Raw genomic sequence first — 21,231 nt, forward strand, 5'->3', positions numbered from 1 at the left:
ACGCTTCTATTCCTGTCTTCCCCCCTTTCAAGATTTTTCTAATCCATCATTTCTCCGGATTAGTTAAGTATTTGTTAACTATTTGTTTTGTTAATCAATTGATTTGTTAATCAATCAACCTCAGGGAAGCCTCCTGTGGCCATCTCAAGGCCCAGCCGTGGCTATTTCAGGAGCCCACCTCACCCATTCCTTGCCCCCTCCCCACAGCATCTGGCTAAACATATCATCCTGCCATGCTGGATGCTCGAGTGGATGACTGGAGTCTATTTATTGTGCCTCTTCTGTCTCTCCAATAACATCCTTAACACAAGGGCAGGGCTGGGTTAGTGCATATAATTGCTTGTAATTCCTTACAGTTCTAGAGGCTGCACATTAACTACTGTTGATTTACAGTTCAATTTTAATCATTTCTCTCTCCCCCGCACAGTTCCGCAATAAAAAGAAAAATAAAATCTTCTGACTGTATGCTTAGGGGCGAGCAGGAGCAAGAACAGTAGAACCACTGCCGAGAGTTCACTGAGCCTCAATGATCCTAAACAGCATTCGTTCCTCAGTGAGGATTCTAATATTAGTGTCATTTGTTTTGCTTTTCAACCCCCCCTTAGTGAGAATCAATGCTAATACTAGATTAGTAATGTTTACTATTGCTCACTATTCCAGCCGTCCTCTTGCTTTGCAGATTTAATAAGGCTGTTTTTATCTTCTCATTTCTCTCCTGGGGTGTATCTTGTCAACCTAGGTCTCATTAGGGGAGTTTATATGGATCATTAGTGAAATGCAGACTGCGCTCTGTTGATATAGTGAAGGGAAGATCGCTTTTTCTTTGTGTTGTACAGTGCTTTCACGTTGGGAGTTTCACGGTCTCCTAATAGAGGGTTAACTGCAAAGGTCCAGGAATTCTGGGAGGCTGGAACACTTCCACCTAATTAGAGGGAGCGCCTAACTCTAGCTTCTGAAAGCTCCCCTATCATTCAAAACTGCTTTCCCAAAAGAAAATTCCATCCATCTTTTAAGGCTGTCAGAGAGGCTGGGGAAGATTCACTAAAAACAAGGGCCAGCAGCAGACTCTCTCTAAGCATTGCTGTTGTGACAGAGAGAAAGAGAGAGAGAGAGACAGAGAGACAGACAGACAGACAGACAGACAGACAGACAGACAGACAGACAGACAGACAGACGCACAACAGTCTGGACAGTTGACAGGTTGGGGCGGAAGGGACAGTAGACGGGGAAGAAGAAATGAAGAAGGATAAGGATAGGATGGGTGTGGGAAAACTTCACAGCTCTCCTTGCTTGCCTATGTCATCTTGAGCAAGTCCTCAGTTTCCTCATCTATATGTAAAATACATGTCCTACTCTATACTAATCCTCCTCGACCTCTCAGCTGCCTTCGACACTGTGGACCACCCCCTTCTCCTCAACACACTATCCGACCTTGGCTTCACAGACTCCATCCTCTCCCAGTTCTCCTCATCTCTCCAGCTGTTCATTCTCAGTCTCCTTTGCGGGATTCTCCTCCCCCTACCATCCCCTTACTGTAGGGGTTCCTCAAGGGTCAGTTCTTGGCCCCCTTCTGTTCTCTATCTACACTCACTCCCTTGGTGAACTTATTCGCTCCCAAGGCTTCAACTATCATCTCTACGCCGATGACACCCAAATCTACGTCTCTGCCCCTGCTCTCTCCCCCTCCCTTCAGGCTCGTGTCTCCTCCTGCCTTCAGGACATCTCCATCTGGATGTCTGCCCGCCATCTAAAATTCAATAGGTCCAAGACCGAACTCCTTATCTTTCCTCCCAAACCCTGCCCTCTCCCTGAATTTCACGTCACTGTAGACCTTCTTCCCGTCTCACAAGCCCGCAACCTTGGTGTCATCCTTGACTCCGCTCTCTCATTCACCCCTCACATCCAATCCGTCACCAAAACCTGCTGGTCTCACCTCCGTAACATCGCCAAGATCAGCCCTTTACTCTCCATCCAAACCACTACCTTGCTGGTTCAATCTCTCATCCCATCCCGACTGGATTACTGCATCAGCCTCCTCTCTGATCTCCCATCCTCCTGTCTCTCCCCATTTCAGACTATACTTCACGCTGCTGCCTGGCTCATCTTTGTGCAGAAACACTCTGGGAATGTTACTCCCCTCCTCAAAAATCTCCAGTGGCTGCTTGTCAACCTACACATCAAGCAAAAACTCCTCACTCTCGGCTTCAAGGCTCTCCATCGCCTCTCCCCCTCCTACCTCACCTTCCTTCTCTCCTTCTCCAGCCCAGCCCGCACCCTCCGCTCCTTTGCCGCTAACCTCCTCACTGTACCTCATTCTCGCCTATCCCGCCATCGACCCCCGGCCCACGTCCTCCCCCTGGCCTGGAATGCTCTCCCTCCGCACATCCACCAAGCTAGCTCTCTTCCTCCCTTCAAAGCCCTACTGAGAGCTCACCTCCTCCAAGAGGCCTTCCTAGACTGAGCTCTCTTTTTCCTCTCCTCCTCCCCCTCCCCACAGCACCTGTATATATGTATGTACAGATTTATTACTCTATTTTACTTGTACATATTTACTATTCTATTTATTTTGTTAATGATGTGCACTGAGGCTTTAATTCTATTTGTTCTGACAACTTGACACCTGTCCACATGTTTTGTTTTGTTGTCTGTCTCCCCTTTCTAGACTGTGAGCCCGTTGTTGGATAGGGACTGTCTCTATATGTTGCCAACTTGTACTTCCCAAGCGCTTACTACAGTGCTCTGTGCACAGTAAGTGCTCAATACGATTGAATGAATGAATACAAGCAAATTAGGCTGGACACAGTCCCTGTTCCACATAGGGCTCGCGATCTTAATACCCATTTTGCAGATGAGGAAACTGAGGTCCAGAGAAGTAAGGTGACTTGCCCAAGGCCACAAAGAAGACAAGTGGCGGAGCGGAGCTGAGATCAGAACCCATGACTCTAACTCCGAGGCCCATGCTCTACCCACTACCGACTCTGTTGTACTGTATTTTCCCAAGCTCTTAGTGCAGTGCTGGGCACACAATAAGCACGCAATAAATACCACTGACGATGATGATGATGCACGGATCCTCTTTGAAGTGTCATCTGACTCAAATCTCACATCTCCACTACTCCCCACCTCTCTTTCTCTCTTCATCCCTCCCAACTTAACCTTCTAACTGCCTCGTTCTTGACTCCCCCCATCTCCGTCTCTCGGCTCAAGCCGCTCCCACCGTTTGGAACTCTCTCCCTCTGCAAATCTGACAGAACACAGCCCTCCCCATATTCAAAGCCCTCCTGAAAGCCCACCTCCTCCAACATGTCTTCCCTGGTTAATCCCTAGTACCCCAAGTCACATAAAAACTCACCAGCTATCTCCCACCCTTAGACCCAACCTCAGCATTTACGGATACACTAATTCTGATTACTCCCGTAAACCTTTTTATATGCTTCTATTAGAGGGCCAGCTCCTTATGAGCAAGAAATGTGTCCCTTCTGTTGTGCATTTCCCATTCCCCAGTGGGCGTTCAATACTTTTACTACTATTACTTATGAATAACCTAATTTTTTACAAAGTTAAAAAACACCTCTTTTGGAAATTCAAACCTCAACAATATTTACTCGGAAACAGGCAAACACCGTTCAATTGGAAGGAATTTAGCTGTAACTCCTTCATCACTCGGAAAAACAAAATCTTTAAAGTGACAAAATCACAAGCAGGCAGGGCTGAACAGGAGAAAAAGACGCCCCGATAGAGAAGGAGTCAGAAAGACCCACCTTCTCCTCCAGGGAGCATCCTCGGATTCAAACAAAAGCCCCGGGGGCTACTTATGGATAGGAGAAGACTACAACGACGGGGGCATAGCTAAAGTTTATTGAGCCAATACTTCCTCATTCTAGTGACCAATTATACCCTGCACCCCAGCAACACAGTTAACGGAATTCTCAGTGGTGTTTCTAAAGAATTGTTACCCAATCCAACCACTTGAATCCAAATTTACATTTTTGGAACTAAGAAAACAAGACATGGATGGAAAGCAAATCTCCGAGAAAGTTGGAAAGAATGATTAAACCATTCACAGGTTAGAACCAAATAATACTTTTGTCTAAAAATATCTTTAACACACCACACAGCCACAGGTATGGATATAAATATAGTATAAAGAGAAATGTTAAGTGGCAACCTACCTAACGAGCTCAGACAACACTACAGATTTAGTTTTCTTTCTGGTGATTAACATAAAAGGATCTGCCCAGTCCAACCAGGGAACTGTTATACACTCTTCCCTCCCACAGAGCATCTGCCTCATCCCCCTAACCTTTTCTGCAGGCACCCCACAGGTCTGACTGCAATGTGACCTCAAGCACTACTTTAGGCAGACAATTAAAACATTTTATTTCCTCTCGAATGCATTTGTTTACCCTTGAAGAAAACAGGATCAGTTTAGACAACTTGACAATAATTCCAAGGCAACCTTTTCCCCTCAAGGCCAGGCTTGATGTTAGCTTTGTCAAATAGGGGGAGTCTAAATGGAGTGAGTGCTTTCTAACTCAACGGCCTGATTTAATCCCCAAAGGCCACACTGCTCCATTTAGGGATGCGGTGCCCTCTCAAGAGGACAAGCCTAACATTTTTTTGTATTTCTGTGTTTGTGTTTTGGGGGGCTGAGGGGGTGCCACCACTTCTGATGTCACCACACTTGCATGGCAGGCATCCTCACACACGTGAACGGCGATATGAAATGTCAGTATTGTGAGGGGCTCCCCGGAGCACAACACAGATGGAAATTCATCGCTCTTGGGACACCTACTACTTGGGGCCTCAAATATTTAGAAATTTGACATTTGAAGAGCTTTTATGATCTTCAAGGTCTTTAGAAGCAGCATGGCTCAGTGGAAAGAGCGTGGGCTTGGGAGTCGGAGGTCATGGGTTCAATCCCCGGCTCTGCCAATTGTCAGCTGTGTGACTTTGGGCAAGTCACTTCACTTCTCTGTGCCTCGGTTACCTCATCTGTAAAATGGGATTAAGACTGTGAGCCCCCCGAGGGACAACCTGATCACCTTGTAACCTCCCCAGTGCTTAGAACAGTGCTTTGCACATAATAAGCGCTTAATAAATACCATTATTATTATTATTATTTAGAAACCAATCTGTATTTACTCTTATTTGTGTGTGCAACTTTCAGCTGAAGCCTGGCTGAAAAAATGTTCACTCAGAGGCCCAATCAGTCCATCCTGAACGGCTCCGTTTGTAACCGGCTGGGTCATGGCCCTGAGGCTGCGCTTCAGCATTCTGCTAAAAGCAGGTCCTGCGTGTATAAAAACTTCTGCATGTGTTTCACAACGCACCGCACCTCTGCCTGCCAACTAGCCTGTGGCAGAAGCGCATATCCCGCCGTAAACACGGATGGTAGGGGCGACAGCACACAAGAGGGGCTGGCGAGCCAGGGATCAAGTCACAGCATGGCCTCGTGGAAAGACCATGTGCCTGGGAATCAGGGGACCTGGGTTCTAATCCCACTTGCCTGTTGTGTGATCCTGGGTAAGCTATGTACCTTCTCTGGGCCTCAGTTTCCTCACCAGTAAAATCGGGCTTAAAAGCTTATTATTCAGCCTTTAGACTGCGTGACTGAGGCAGGGATGATGTGGTAGCTAATCCTGCACTAGTACAGTGCTTGGCACATAGTAAGCATTTAAATACCACAAAAGATCCCATTCACCATCAAGTCCTCATCACTCAAATATAAAAATAATGGACAAGTCCGAAGGGCACTAAAAGTATCTCTCTTTCCACAAATGATGTTTGCCCTTCCACCCACCAAACCACATAGTTTTGAAAAACGGACCGTAACTGCTCCAAGAACACTCACATGCACTCATAAAGTTTTTTCAATAAGACACGTAGAGTGGAATTTGGTTTTTGGGAGAACTTTACCACCTCAAGTGGCTACATACAACACCTAAAGTCTAACGTCTAACAAACCATCACAGACGGGAGACATCTCAGTATGACACATACCCATTTTCACTGAGTAGACCCTTGTTAGTCTTCTCTAGTGATCCAACTCTCACCCCATATTCATGTTATAGCTAAATACCTAAGGCACAAAATAGCTTTTGGTCTTCTTTTTTTTAACAGGAGTGTTCAACATATCCAATTAAAAACAAAAGTAAGAGAGAAGCTTTTAAGGCTACATTTGTCTTCGATTAAATGTTGATGTGATATGCGTGAGCTCATTACCCACGGCAACTGCTCCCTTTAACATTCCCTAGTAAATGGATAACAACATGGAATCGTGAAGATATCGTTACTCAAGGTACGAAACGGCTTTGGGACTAACAGAAAACCTCATTCATGGTTTTTTCGAGGGAAATTTTCAGTCCGTACCGAGAACAGTTCATCATCATCATCATCAATCGTATTTACTGAGCGCTTACTATGTGCAGAGCACTGTACTAAGCGCTTGGGAAGTACAAATTGGCAACATATAGAGACAGTCCCTACCCAACAGTGGGCTCACAGTCTAAAAGGGGGAGACAGAGAACAAAACCAAACATACTAACAAAATAAAATAAATAGATAGATATGTATATCTATCTATAAATAAATAGAATAGATATGTACAAGTAAAATAAATAAATAAATAAATAGAGTAATAAATATGTACAATATGAACACTTCTGGATCACCACTTTAGTATGGCCGTTGGTGGTGAAAACTCCCATTAAAAGTCTCCAAAGTTATTTTAATGCTCATGAAATGAAGCTTTATTGTATAAATAACAGGCTCGACATGTTCTAGAGGTGCAGACTAAATTAAACTTAAAGTCCAGTTCAGAGAAGTTACAGCGGGGAATGCCACTTGCCTCAAATACTTTAAGTGGAATATTAATTTCTCCTGATATCATGACATAAAATGCGAGTGTGCTGGTGTACTCTGAAGGGAGTAGATTGGACGAATGGGCAGGGGTGGGGTGGGGGAGAGAACCCCTCACGAATTATGGTGTGTCCACACTCGGGTTTAAAGCCAAGAGTAAACGAGGTTGCCTACTACAAGGTGCCAGGGAAAGGGAAAAGAAAGGGAGAGTCTTAAAAACAAGAGGGGGATCCCTTCGGAGGCAGACCACACCCGGGGCACTTCCACCTAAATGACGGCTCCACGATGTTCTCTGTGTGCATACGTTCATTCATTCATTCGTTCAATCCTATTTATTGAGCGCTTTCCGTGTGCAGAGCACTGTACTGAGCGCTTGGAAAGCACAATATGGCAATAAAGAGGGACAATCCCTGCCCACAACGGGATTACATATATGTGTGTGTGTGGGTATGTGTACGTATATCATCATCATCATCATCATCAATCGTATTTATTGAGCGCTTACTGTGTGCAGAGCACTGTACTAAGCGCTTGGGAAGTACAAATTGGTAACATAATATATATATATTATATTATATTATTATATATTATATTATATATATTATATATTATATTATATATATATAGTCATACCAATCAACTATAAGGAATGCGATCCAGCCGTTCAACCACTAGCCAGCCCCGTCACCAACCGACCATGCCAAAAAAGAAATTAGATTGGAGTCCAGGCCGGTCCCACCTCGAAGAAGACGGCCGTCTCCCATTTTCCCCAGTGCACACACGGTTTGGAATGGGGTCTCCAATTCATTCAATCGTATTTCTTGAATGCTTACTGTGCGCAGAGCACTGGACTATGCGCTTGGAAAGTGCAATACGGCAATAAAGACAGACAATCCCTGCCCACAGCGGGCTGCCAGTCTGGGCAGGGGGAGAGGTGAGGAAGAAGACACAGGCATCAAAACAAGTAAACAGGCATCAATATAAATGGAATTACAGATCTAGACATATATTCATTAGTGCACTGGGGCGAGGGGGAAGCAAAGGGATGGCAGGAAGAAAATGAAGACTGTGAGCCCCACGGGGGACAACCTGATCACCTTGTATCCACTCCCAGCGCTTAGAACAGTGCTTTGCACATAGTAAGCGCTTAATAAATGCCATTATAATAATAATAATAATAATTATTATTATTCTCTGGGCCTCAGTTACCTTATCTGCAAAATGGGGATGAAGATTGTGAGCCCCATGCGGGACAACCTGATTACCTTGCCTGCGCTTAGAACAGTGCTTCGCACATAGTAAGCACTTAACAAATGCCATTATTATTATTGTTATTATTATTCTCTGGGCCTCAGTGACCTCATCTGTGAAATGGGGATGAAGACTGTGAGCCCCACGGGGGACAGCCTGATCACCTTGTATTCCCCCCAGCGCTTAGAACAGTGCTTCGCACATAGTAAGCGCTTAATAAATGTCATTATAATAATAATAATAATAATTATTATTATTATTATTCTCTGGGCCTCAGTGACCTTATCTGCAAAATGGGGATGAAGACTGTGAGCCCCATGTGGGACAACCTGATTACCTTGCCTGCGCTTAGAACAGTGCTTCACACATAGTAAGCACTTAACAAATGCCATCATTATTATTATTATTATTCTCTGGGCCTCAGTGACCTCATCTGTAAAACGGGGATGAAGACTGTCAGCCCCCCGTGGGACAGCCTGCTCACCTTGCCAGCGCTTAGAACAGTGCTTTGCACTTAGTAAGCACTTAACAAATGCCATCATTATTATTATTATTATTTCATTCATTCGTATTTATTGAGCGCTTACTGTGTGCAGAGCACTGGACTAAGCGTTTGGGGAGTACAAGTTGGCAACATTATAAAGACGGTCCCTACCCAACAGTGGGCTCCTGGCGGGATTAACAAATGCCACCATTATTATTACTATTCATTCATTCATTCAATCATATTTACTTCTAAAGCGCTTCTGATAATCATGGTAATTATTAAGTGCTTTGCACCCGATAAGCGCTCAGTAAACAGAATAGTGAGCACGATATTATAACATTCACTCAATCGTAGTTATTGAGCGTTTACTGTGTGCAGAGCACTCGACTAAGCACTTGGGATGATCATGGTAATGCTTTGCACCCGATAAGCGCTCAGGAAACAGAATTGAGTACAATAGTAAGCACGATATTGTAACAACAACAACAATAATGGCGTTTATTCAGCGCTTACTATGTGCAAAGCACTGTTCTAGACTGTGAGCCCGCTGTTGGGTAGGGACCGTCTCTATATGTTGCCAACTTGTACTTCCCAAGCGCTTAGTACAGTGCTCTGCACACAGTAAACGCTCAATCATCATCAATTGTATTTATTGAGCGCTTACTGTGTGCAGAGCACTGGACTAAGCGCTTGGGAAGTACAAGTTGGCAACATGTAGAGACAATCCCTACGCAACAGTGGGCTCACAGTCTAGAAGGGGGAGACAGACAACAAAACCAAACATACTAACAAAATAAAATAACGTGGCTCAGTGGAAAGAGCACGGGCTTTGGAGTCAGAGGTCATGGGTTCGAATCCCGACTCCGCAACATGTCTGCTGTGTGACCTTGGGCAAGTCACTTAACTTCTCTGAGCCTCAAGTTACCTCATCTGTAAAATAGGGATTAAGACTGTGAACCCCACACGGGACATCCTGATCACTTTGTATCCCCCCCAGCGCTTAGAACAGTGCTTTGCACATAGTAAGCGCTTAACAAATGCCATTATTATTATTATAATAAAATAAATAGAATAGATATGTACAAGACAAATAGAGTACTAAATATGTACAAACATATAGACAGGTGCTGTGGGGAAGGGAAGGAGGTAAGATGGGGGGGGATGGAGGGGAAGGAAGGGGCTCAGTCTGGGAAGGCCTCCTGGAGGAGGTGAGCTCCCAGTAGGGCCTTGAAGGAAGATTGATTGATTGGTTGCAGGGTCAAGGCCCTGCTGAGAGCTCACCTCCTCCAGGAGGCCTTCCCAGACTGAGCCCCTTCCTTCCTCTCCCCCTCGTCCCCCTCTCCATCCCCCCCATCTTAAATCCTTCCCTTCCCCACAGCACCTGTATGTATGTATATATGTTTGTACATATTTATTACCCTATTTATTTATTTATTTTACTTGTACATATCTATTTGTTTTATTTTGTTATTATGTTTGCTTTTGCTCTCTGTCTCCCCCTTTTAGACTGTGAGCCCACTGTTGGGTGGGGACTGTCTCTATGTGTTGCCAACTTGTACTTCCCAAGCGCTTAGTACAGTGCTCTGCACACAGTAAGCGCTCAATCATCATCAATCGTATTTATTGAGCGCTTATTGTGTGCAGAGCACTGTACTAAGCGCTTGGGAAGTACAAGTTGGTAACATATACAGTCCCTACCCAGCAGCGGGCTCACAGTCTAAAAGGGGGAGACAGACAACAAAACCAAACACACTAACAAAATAAAATAACGTGGCTCAGTGGAAAGAGCACGGGCTTTGGAGTCAGAGGTCACGGGTTCGAATCCCGACTCCGCCACATGTCTGCTGTGTGACCTTGGGCAAGTCACTTCACTTCTCTGAGCCTCAAGTTACCTCATTTGTAAAATGGAGATTAAGACTGTGGGACTTAAGAATTAAGAATGGGACATCCTGATCACTTTGTATCCCCCCCAGCGCTTAGAACAGTGCTCTGCACATAGTAAGCGCTTAACAAATGCCATTATTATTATTATAATAAAATAAATAGAATAGATATGTACAAGTAAAATAGAGTGATAAATCTGTACAAACATATAGACAGGTGCTGTGGGGAAGGGAAGGAGGTAAGATGGGGGGATGGAGAGGAAGGAAGGGGCTCAGTCTGGGAAGGCCTCCTGGAGGAGGTGAGCTTGATTGATCGATCGTTCGAAGCGCTGGGAATGGAGTAGGCCGTTATGGCGGCGACGGTCGGGTTACCTGGACGTTGGGGAAGGTGTCCCTGAGGAGGTGGAACATCTCCCGGTTGGAGAGGAGGTCCCCGCGGGTCATCTTGTCGTCGGCGCCCTCGCGGGTCTTGCCCTTGGCCCGCTCGTGCAGGGCGTTGCTGTCGCGGACCCGGCGCACCTGGCGGCCGCCCCGCACGGCGGCCAGCACCGACACGGCCAGCAGGTCGCGGAGGTCCACCAGGCCCGGGCCCGGGCCCGGGCCCGCCGCGCCGCCCTCGCCCTCGCCCTCCTCGCCCTCCCTCTCCTCACGGCCGCCATCACGGCCGGCCCCCTCAGGCCCGGGCCGGCCCCCGCCGCCGCCGCCCAGCCCGAGCAGGGCGAAGCGCCCCGCCAGGAAGCCCGAGTACAGGTGGTAGAGCAGGCCGAGCCCCAGCAGGCAGAACACCGCCACTCCCAGCGGGGACAGCCGGATCCCCATGGGGGCCATGGCCCGTCCGGACCCTCGGCCCGTCCGGCCCCTCCGTCCCCTCAGCCCGGCGGGCGGCACGGGGGCGACGCGTGACGCGGCGCGTGACGTCACCCGACGTCAGCACGCCGGCCCGGAGCGCCGCGAAGGGGGGGGGGCTCCGAGGGACGTCACCCCGACGTAGGCCCGCTGCCTTGGCGGGGGGGGGGGGGGGGCGCCGACGTCGCTTCCCAACCAGAAACCGCGTGACGTCATCCCGGCCGACGTCGCCCCCCTCCCAGTCAGGCGCCGAGTGACGTCACCCGGACGTGGGCACGCCCTACCGCCGCTCGGCGAGGGGGGGCGCGCGCGCCGACTTCGCCCCCCCAACCAGGCGCTGCGTGACGTCACTCATTCGTTCATTCAAGCGTATTCATTCAACCGTATTCATTCATTCAATAGTATTCATTCATTAATTCAACCGTGTTCACTCATTCATTCATTCAATCGTATTCATTCATTCAATAGTATTCATTCATTAAATAGTATTCGTTCATTAATTCAATCGTATTCATTCATTCATTCATTCAACCGTATTCAATCATTCAATAGTATTCATTCATTAATTCAATCGTATTCACTCATTCATTCATTCAATCGTATTCATTCATTCAATAGTATTCATTCATTCAATAGTATTCATTCATTAAATAGTATTCGTTCATTAATTCAATCGTATTCACTCATTCATTCATCCAACCGTATTCAATCATTCAATAGTATTCATTCATTAATTCAATCGTATTCACTCATTCATTCATTCATTCAATCGTATTCATTCATTCAATGTATTCATTCATTAAATAGTATTCGTTCATTAATTCAATCGTATTCACTCACTCATTCATTCAACCGTATTCAATCATTCAATAGTATTCATTCATTAATTCAATCGTATTCACTCATTCAGTCATTCAATCGTATTCATTCATTCAATCGTATTCATTCATTCAATCGTATTGATTCATTAATTCAATCGTATTCATTCATTCAATCGTATTCAACCAATCAATCAATCAATCGTATTTATTGAGCGCTTACTGTGTGCCGAGCACTGGACTAAGCGCTTGGGAAGTCCAAGTTGGCAACATATAGAGACGGTCCCTACCCAACAGTGGGCTCACAGTCTAAAAGGGGGAGACAGAGAACAAAACCAAACATACTAACAAAATAAAATCAATAGAAAAGATATGTGCAAGTAAGATAAATAAATGAATAGAGTAATAACTATGTACAAACATATATACATACATTCATTCAATCATATTCATCATTATCGTATTCATTAATTCAATCGTATTCATTCATTCGTTCAATCATATTCATTCATTCAATCGTATTCATTCAACCGTATTCATTCATTCAATCGTATTCATCATTATCGTATTCATTCATTCAATCGTATTCATTCATTCGTTCAATCATATTCATTCATTCAATCGTATTCATTCAACCGTATTCATTCATTCAATCGTATTCATTCATTCATTCATTCAATCGTGTTCATTCATTCAATCGTATTCAATCAATCCATTAATTGTATTTATTGCTCTGCGCACAGACAGCACTCAATAAATACGATTGAATGAATGAATACGATTGAATGAATACGATTGAATTCATTCATTCAATCGTATTTATTGAGCGCTTACTGTGTGCCGAATACTGTACTAAGCGCTTGGGAAGTCCAAGTTGGCAACATCTAGAGACGGTCCCTACCCAGCAGTGGGCTCACAGGCTAGAAGGGGGAGACAGACAACAAAACCAAACATACTAACAAAATAAAATAAATAGAATAGATATGTACAGGTAAAATAAATAAATGAATAGAGTAATATCCTATGAATGAATATTCATTCATTCAATCGTATTCATTCATTCATTCAATCGTATTCGTTCATTCAATCATATTCATTCATTCAATTGTATTCATTCATTCAATCGTATTCATTCTTTCAATCCTATTCATTAATTTATTCATTAATTTTATTTGTACGTATTTATTCTATTTATTTTGTTACTATGTTTTGTTGTCTGTCTCCCCCTTCTAGACTGTGAGCCCACTGTTGGGTAGGGACCGTCTCTAGATGTCGCCAACTTGGACTTCCCAAGTGCTTAGTACAGTGCTCTGCACACAGTAAGCGCTCAATAAATACGATTGAATGAATGAATGAACAGTGCTTTGGCACTTTACAGTGCTTTACCCACATGCAGAAACCCAGTTCATAAATGTCTGGATCAACCAGGGATTCACGGAGAAGCTCCGGGGAAGAAGTCTGAGTTTTCCATCGGAGTCGAGATATGGGAGTAATCACTGCAAATAGTAATGCTTGTTTAAACTAAACAGATCACAGCCAGGGTCGAAATTCATTCTGTACTCTCAATCGCTTCCAAATTCTTGAGACATCTGGCAATCATGTTACAGCGTGACAGATTCATGACTTGGGGATGTGATCTAGGGTATAGGTGCGATCGTGTTTCCAAAATGATTTTTCTTGGTCTTGTGGGTGGAGGGTTATTCCGTATTCATCTAATCACTCAAATGCAAATAACCTCCTTCCTCCCTTAAGCCCTTTTAATGCTTTTCATTTTATGCTCAGCTAATTTTGCGGTCCAACACCCTGCCCTCTCCCTGCGCAGAATCCTGGAGCCATCGACCTGGAAGGATTCTCACTGAATACTTTCCAGTCTTTTTGGCAATGAATGTAGATCGCTCCACAGCGGTGACGATTAACTCTTTGCCTCTTTAACGCTTTTGGTGTTTTGAGGATTTCCCCAATTCTCCCCAGCAGTCTAGTGTAATGCTACTACTACTAATACTAATAATGGTATTTGTTAAGCGCTTACTATGTGCGAAGCATTGTCTAAGCGCTGGGGGGGATACAAGGTGATCAGGTTGTCCCACGGGGGGCTCACAGTCTTAATCCCCATTTTACAGATGAGGCCACTGAGGCACAGAGAAGTTAAGTGGCTTGCCCAAGGTCACACAGCTGACAGTTGGCGGAGCTGGGATTCGAACCCATGACCTCTGACTCCCAAGCCCGCGCTCTTTCCACTGAGCCACGCTGTACTCAGTGTACTCAGTTTTCCCCGGGATTTTACTTTTCTAAACCCCAGTCAGACTTCCCACCAGTGGTTTAACATTTCTCTCTAGGGTCATCAGTCACTGGCATTTGCCGAGCTATTATTACCGAGCACTTGGGAGAGTACAGCTACAACAGGGTTGGTAGACACATTCCCTGCCCACAGTGAGCTTACAGTCTAGAAGGGGAGAGGGACACTCATATAAATACATGATTCATAACAGGTAATTATAGATGACTTCCCAGGCCCAAAATATTCCCCGGTGTGACTTCTCAAGCCTTCTCCCATCGTTGCCCACCTTTCTCAGTTGCACGTGGCTTAGTGGATCGGGCAAACCAAGAAATTAATATTGGTCTGCCACCTTCTATGGGACACTGGTTTGAGGATTGTGAATGGAAAAGAGGCACCCCGTCATCAGCAGCATTCACACACGACTGATTTTTCCAGTAGCAGCAGAGGATGGGACTTGCCATCCTCTCTCCCTTGCCTGATCCCTAGAGAGGATCCCCCTCCCCTCCTCATCCTCCCATTCGCACACACAGTGAAACAGTGGGGGTTGTTCGTGGGGGTGGAACCAGAAATCTCCCTGAGGTCACATCAATGGACCCTGATAAGACCTCGGGCACTTGATAAGTCACTGAGGAGGGCAGAGCTCCCCTAAGAAAAGAAGAAGGGATTGGAGGTTCTCCTTCTTCCTAAAGCCCATGGAACCAAGCAGGATGGGCTTGTAGCAAGATCCCAGACCTAGGTTCTAATCCCAGGCTTGTCACTCCCCTGCTTTGTGACCATATTTTCCAGTCATTTCACATCTCTGCACCTCAGTTTTCCCCACTGTAAAATGGGGACTAAATACCTGTCCTTCCTCCAACTTTGGCTTTGAACAATAGCCGAGATAGGGACTGCGTCAAACCTGATTATCTCGTATCCATCTCGGTGCATAGTTCAGGGCTTGGCACATGGTAAATGCTTAATAAATACTGTTATTTACTAAGTTATTAATTATGATTATTATTTATTAAGCCACTAAGGGCTATGACAGGACACGGAAATTGGTGTGCATTTTACATGTGCTCCAAATGGTCATTTTCTGAAAATAACCTGGGTGGTGGGGAGGAAGAGAAGGAAAATTATAATAGACATCATACTTCTAGCCTGCAGTCTGACATTTCATTATATAAAAATCTATGAACATGTTCCTGGGAACTGTGACATCGTGGTGGATAAAGTGTGAACCTGTCTGAAAGAAGGACCTAATTAAAACTCTTGCTAAAATCATGTCGAATCCTGGAAGACAAGGCTTTCTAGAACTTTTTCCGAGCAAAACTCCTTCAGTCAATCTAAGTAAATCTTCCCAAGTACTGTTGGACACTTGGCTAGGCTCACGCTGTCAGCCTTCCTAGAAGAGAAATGGAGCTTCTTCCCCTGCAGTTGGACTTTGAAGAACAATTCAAAGTGCCAAGTTTGGTGATAGATGTGGCAGAGATTCAATATCAAGTGAGCTGGCAGTGAAGAGGAAAGGCATTCTTGTAATTAAAAAGACGAACCAGAAAGGTCTGGGTTTTCGTTCATTTCTTCTTCTCACCAACTTACCCAAGGGTAGAGTCTTAACCAAAGACCCACTGGGATAACTGGGCCCAGAGAAGTCTGTGGGAGGAGCTGAAGTCCAGTGGGTTGGTTCATTCATTATTCAATCGTATTTATTGAGCGCTTACTGTGTGCAGAGAACTGCACTAAGCGCTTAAGAGAGTACACTTCAACAATAAACAGGCACATACTCTCCCCACAGAAAAGTGCTTTGCAAGCATTGGTTTCTGATGGCTCAGAATAAAACCACCCCAAACTCCATTTTACAGCTGGGAGAAGCTCCTAAGAGGCCTCTTCTACTCCCTTGAGCGTTTTTGGTTTTGATGCTATTTATGTTTTTCCAGTTTTCTGACCATTTATTTTTGTGAAATTCATTTTTTTTGTCAGCTTAGATTGACTTCTTTAAATTACAAGTTCCCTTCTGGGCAGGGATCATGTCTTTATATACTTTCACTATGATTTCTCCAGTGGGTAGCACAGAGCAACTGGAGAAGAATGGGAATTTAGCAAATGATTATGGGCAGGGAACGCAGGTCACGTTTCTGCTGTGCTCTACCAAATGTTTACTAAAGTGCTTCATCCTCTGTAATAATAATAATGTTGGTATTTGTTAAGCGCTTACTGTGTGCCAAGCACTGTTCTAAGCACTGCCGGGAGGTAATCAAGGTTGTCCCACTTTGGGCTCACAGTCTTAATCCCCCTTTTACAAATGAGGGAACTGAGGCCCAGAGAAGTTAAGTGACTTGCCCAAAGTCACACAGCTGACAAGAGGCAGAGCCGGGATTATAAGCGCTCATTTTACAGATGAGGTAACTGAGACACAGAGAAGTCAGGTGACTACTTGCTAAAAGTCATACGGCGGACAAGTAGCAGAACTGGGATTAGAACCAGGCCAATGATCTGTCCACTCGGCCATGAGACGTTTCTTCCTCACCAGTAACAGCATCCTTAAGAAAGAAGAGCGGCTAAATCGTAGGGGTCAAGTCTGTTGGGGGCTGGGGATGGGGACACTTCTTAAGCGGGACTTCCAGCGGCATTCACCCCAAATCTCTGACGAGACCTCATATTTCCAGTCAAGGCTGAAAGACACAAAAATAGAGGTTTTCTGGCCTGACCCTTCCCACTCCACACCTCCACACTAAAATCCTTACCCCACAGCCCCCACTTTCTGCCCCTGAACTCCATTTGAAAAGTTGGCTCCAGTGAACTGGAGTAGAATGCAGCGTTGGTAGAGGCAGAACCAGTAGAAACCAGACAAAAACCTTGGAAGAACTTTAATGAGCCTTATTATTCTACTGACATTAATTTACTGACACTGCCCGCATTTTACAATCTAACACGTCAAAGACCTAACTCCCTTTGATCATCATCGATCCCACATTCATTATCATCGTAGCATTTAGCTTCCTAAATTTTGCTGTCCCTCCTCAATGCTCGAGGTGTAATTAGATTTTGGCATTTCCCCTGCTCCCAGGAATTCCTGCATCTTCCTTCCCCGGCACCCGCGATCTCCACTCCCTGAAGGAGTTGGTGAGTGACTTTGAACTTGGGGAAAATTTGGTCATTTTATCCCAAAGTGATTAGAACTATCCTGCCGGCCTTCCAGGAACCGGACAGAATTGGAGGCTTGATTCCCATTATTTCCCTCCCAATCCCTCTGGGTTCTTTTTCTGAGTCTGGCAGCAAAGAGAGGATAACCGAATGCCTGCCAATGTCACGTTTCAACTAGCTCCAGAGTTGAAATCTACACGGGCATCACCCCTGTACCCACCAGGCTGTCAGCACCTTGAAGGCAGGCATCGTGTCTTCGGCTTTTTTTTTTTTTTAAATGGAGTTTGTTAAACACTTACTAGGCATCAGGCACAGTACTAAGCAGATGCAAACCAATCAGGCCGGACACAGTCCGTGTCCCACGTGGGGCTCACAATTTTAATCCCCGTTTTACAGAAGAGGGAACTGAGCCACAGAGACGTTAAATAACTTGCCCGTGGTCACACAGCAGACACAGGTCAGAGCTGGGATTAGAACCCAGGTCTGTCTGGCTCCCAAGCCCATGCTCTACCCACTGGGCCATGCTACTTCTGCTTCTAATAATAATAATGGCATTTGTTAAGTGCTTACTATGTGCAAAGCACTGTTCTAAGCGCTGGATGTACTCTCTCAAACTATAAGTACTGTGCTCTGCACACAGTAGATATTCAATAAATAGCCCTGGTTGATTCATTGCAAACCGATGGAGAGAGCAATCAAGCTCTGATTTTTTTTTTAAAAAGCCCTGTAATTTCTAGGTCTTAGTACATTGGGGCAGCCACAGTTTCGAGGGTAAAGAAATCTGAATCAGCAGTCTGTCCCCTCCATCTCTCCAGCTGGGAGGGGAATACATTCTTCCTTCATGAGAAGACAAATACACATTGGAAATGTGTTCCAGCAGAAAGGTAGGGATATACTATTTCCCGGCAAGGGTTTGAAAAATAAAAAAAAATAACTGAGGACTAGTGTTCTTTCACTGGTTCATGAATGTGCTTTTTGTTTTTGGAACATTCCCGTATGCTACAAGATGTTTTTATTTCAAGTCCTATCTAGTTTGAATTCATTGAAAAACAGAATTTGTAAGGTTGACATCCTGGAATAAAAAAAAGTTGGAGGAGCCAATCTGCAACTCTGAGAGTTCGAGGCAAGACCTTCATTTAAAAAAAAATCTCTTAAAATAAGGATTGTCTCCGAATAATTGGTTCAGAAGATTTCCTGAGGACGCCAGGTTCCCTGCTGGGTCCTGGGAAAGAGTCACCATCAGGGAGCATTATTAGGAAATAATTTGAGATCAGGAGACAGTTGTAGATCCAAGAGGGGGAACCATATTCTAGATTTTCCCCAGGGCCCCGTAGCTAATCATCCTGTTTTATAGCTATGGGAAAGCTTCTGAGCCTTTCACGGTTCCATTCACCGTCCAAGTTCGGTAGAACTCTGAGGGGCTGTGGTGACTTTCCAGAATAATTGGTTCAGAAAATGTCCTGAGGACGTCAGGTTCCCTGCTGGGTCCTGGGAAAGAATCACCATCAGAGAGCATTATTAGGAAATAATTTGAGATCAGGGGACAGTTGTAGATCCAAGAGGGGGAACCATATTCTAGATTTTCCCCAGGGCTCCGTAGCTAATCATCTAGTTTTATAGCTATGGGAAAGCTTCTGAGCCTTTCACGGTTCCATTCACCTTTCAAGTTCGGTAGAACTCTGAGGGGCTGTGGTGACTTTCCAGAGTAATTGGTTCAGAAAATTTCCTGAGGACGTCAGGTTCCCTGCTGGGTCCTGGGAAAGAATCACCATGAGGGAGCATTATTAGGAAATAATTTGAGATCAGGAGACAGTTGTAGATCGAAGAGGGGGAACCATATTCTCAATTTTCCCCAGGGCCCCGTAGTTAGTCATCTAGTTTTATAGCTATGGGAAAGCTACTGAGCCTTTCATGGTTCCATTCACCTTCCAAGTTCGGTAGAAGGCTGTGGTGACTTTCCAGACTGCTGCTTCGGTGGGGTAAACAGTCAGCGTGTCATGAGACAAGTATACTGGAACTTTTCATTAGTCCGGAGGATGAGGAAGCCAAGGCAGAGACAGCCCACAGGCAGACCCCTTACGCCACACCACAGGGCCTGCCTTGTGAGCGAGGGAGCTCCCCTCCCTTCCCATCAACAGCACTCCCACCATCTTCTCCGTCTCCAGATGGATGGGTGGGGGGGGCCGGCAGTAATCATCATCCTCATCATCAATCGTATTTATTGAGTGCTTACTGTGTGCAGAGCACTGTACTAAGTGCTTGGGAAGTACAAGTTGGCAACATATAGAGACAATCCCTACCCAATAGTGGGCTTACATCAATGGTATTTATTGAGTGGGTACTCTGTGCATAGCACTGTACTTAGCTCTTGGTGGGGTGGGGGTGCCCAATAAAGTAGTAATCTAAAGCAGTTCTTGCCCTCAAGTAGTTTACAATCTAGTAATGAGGCATTCTCAACTTTGAGAATGTTGGGGCGGCTTATGGCCATCTCCCCGACTGTGACCACGGCCACGGCTGTGACTTGGACTCTGAGCCGCAGGGAGCCCAAAACTCTGCTCCTTTAGCCCTCCAGTTATAATAATGGTATTTGTTAAGCGCTTACCATGTGCAAAGCACTGTTCTAAGCACTGGGGAGGTTACAAGGTGATCAGGTTGTCCCCCTGAGGGCTCACAGTCTTAATCCCCATTTGACAGATGAGGTAACTGAGGCCCAGAGAAGAAGTGACTTGCCCAAAGTCACACAGCTACAGTTGGCAGAGCCGGGATTTGAACCCATGACCTCTGACTCCAAAGCCTGTGCTCTTTCCACTGAGCTACTTGTCCTTTTCTTTTATATTGTTTCTGCATTTTTACTGTTCATCTTTCCATATGTGTCTGTCACCCATCTCCTTGCTCCTCAGACTTAGGCTGTGAGCTCCTTGGGACTCGGGGACAATGCCCAATTTTACCTATATATTTTTTCCTTAGTTCCAGAGCTTAGTACAGCATTTGGAGCAAAGTAGGCATTTAATGAAAAAATACTCTACTATTACTACTAGAACTTTTAATGGGAAGGAGTAACTCTTGTACAGTTGGTCCTGACTAGTATGTGGGTCGTTCACAGTGGACAGAAGGATATGCATTGTGTGTAATTACCAGTGCTAGCCACATATATAGCACTAGTCATTTGTATCAGTGCTAGCCACATGGCTCAATGGAAAGAGCCCGGGCTCGGGAGTCAGAGATCACGGGTTCTAATCCTGGCTCGGCCACTTGTCAGCTGTGTGACTTCGGGCAAGTCACTTCACTTCTCAGTTACCTCGCCTGTAAAATGGGGATTAAGACTGTGAGCCCACGCGGGACAATCTGATCACCTTGTATCCCCTCCAGCGCTTAGAACAGTGCTTGGCACATAGTAAGCGCTTAACAAATACCATCATTATTAATTACCAGCGCTAGCCGCATATACCAGCACTAGCCGCATATACCACTCCACCTTTTAGACTGTGAGCCCAATGTTGGGTAGGGACTGTCTCTATATGTTGCCAATTTGTACTTCCCAAGCGCTTAGTAAAGTGCTCTGCACATAGTAAGCGCTCAATAAATATGATTGATTGATTGATTCATACCAACTCTAGCCACATAGACCTGCGCTAGCCACGCATATCAACACTAGCCACGTTTATCAGTGCTAAACACATCCTA

At 45.2% G+C, this 21,231-nt stretch overlaps 1 protein-coding gene across 1 annotated transcript in view; it reads right to left on the reverse strand.

Moving 5' to 3' along the window:
• The window catches only part of BPNT2 (3'(2'), 5'-bisphosphate nucleotidase 2), a 30,042-nt gene extending 18,711 nt beyond the window's left edge, over positions 1-11,331 (reverse strand). The window contains exon 1 of the mRNA XM_038766497.1: positions 10,855-11,331. Coding sequence (XP_038622425.1) covers positions 10,855-11,310 — 456 coding nt within the window. The 5' untranslated portion in view covers positions 11,311-11,331. The remainder of the gene's footprint in view (positions 1-10,854) is intronic.
• Between the last annotated feature and the right edge of the window lie 9,900 nt (positions 11,332-21,231).

Source organism: Tachyglossus aculeatus, chromosome 25 (genome assembly GCF_015852505.1).
Source record: "Tachyglossus aculeatus isolate mTacAcu1 chromosome 25, mTacAcu1.pri, whole genome shotgun sequence".
Taxonomy (NCBI): Eukaryota; Metazoa; Chordata; class Mammalia; order Monotremata; family Tachyglossidae; genus Tachyglossus; species Tachyglossus aculeatus.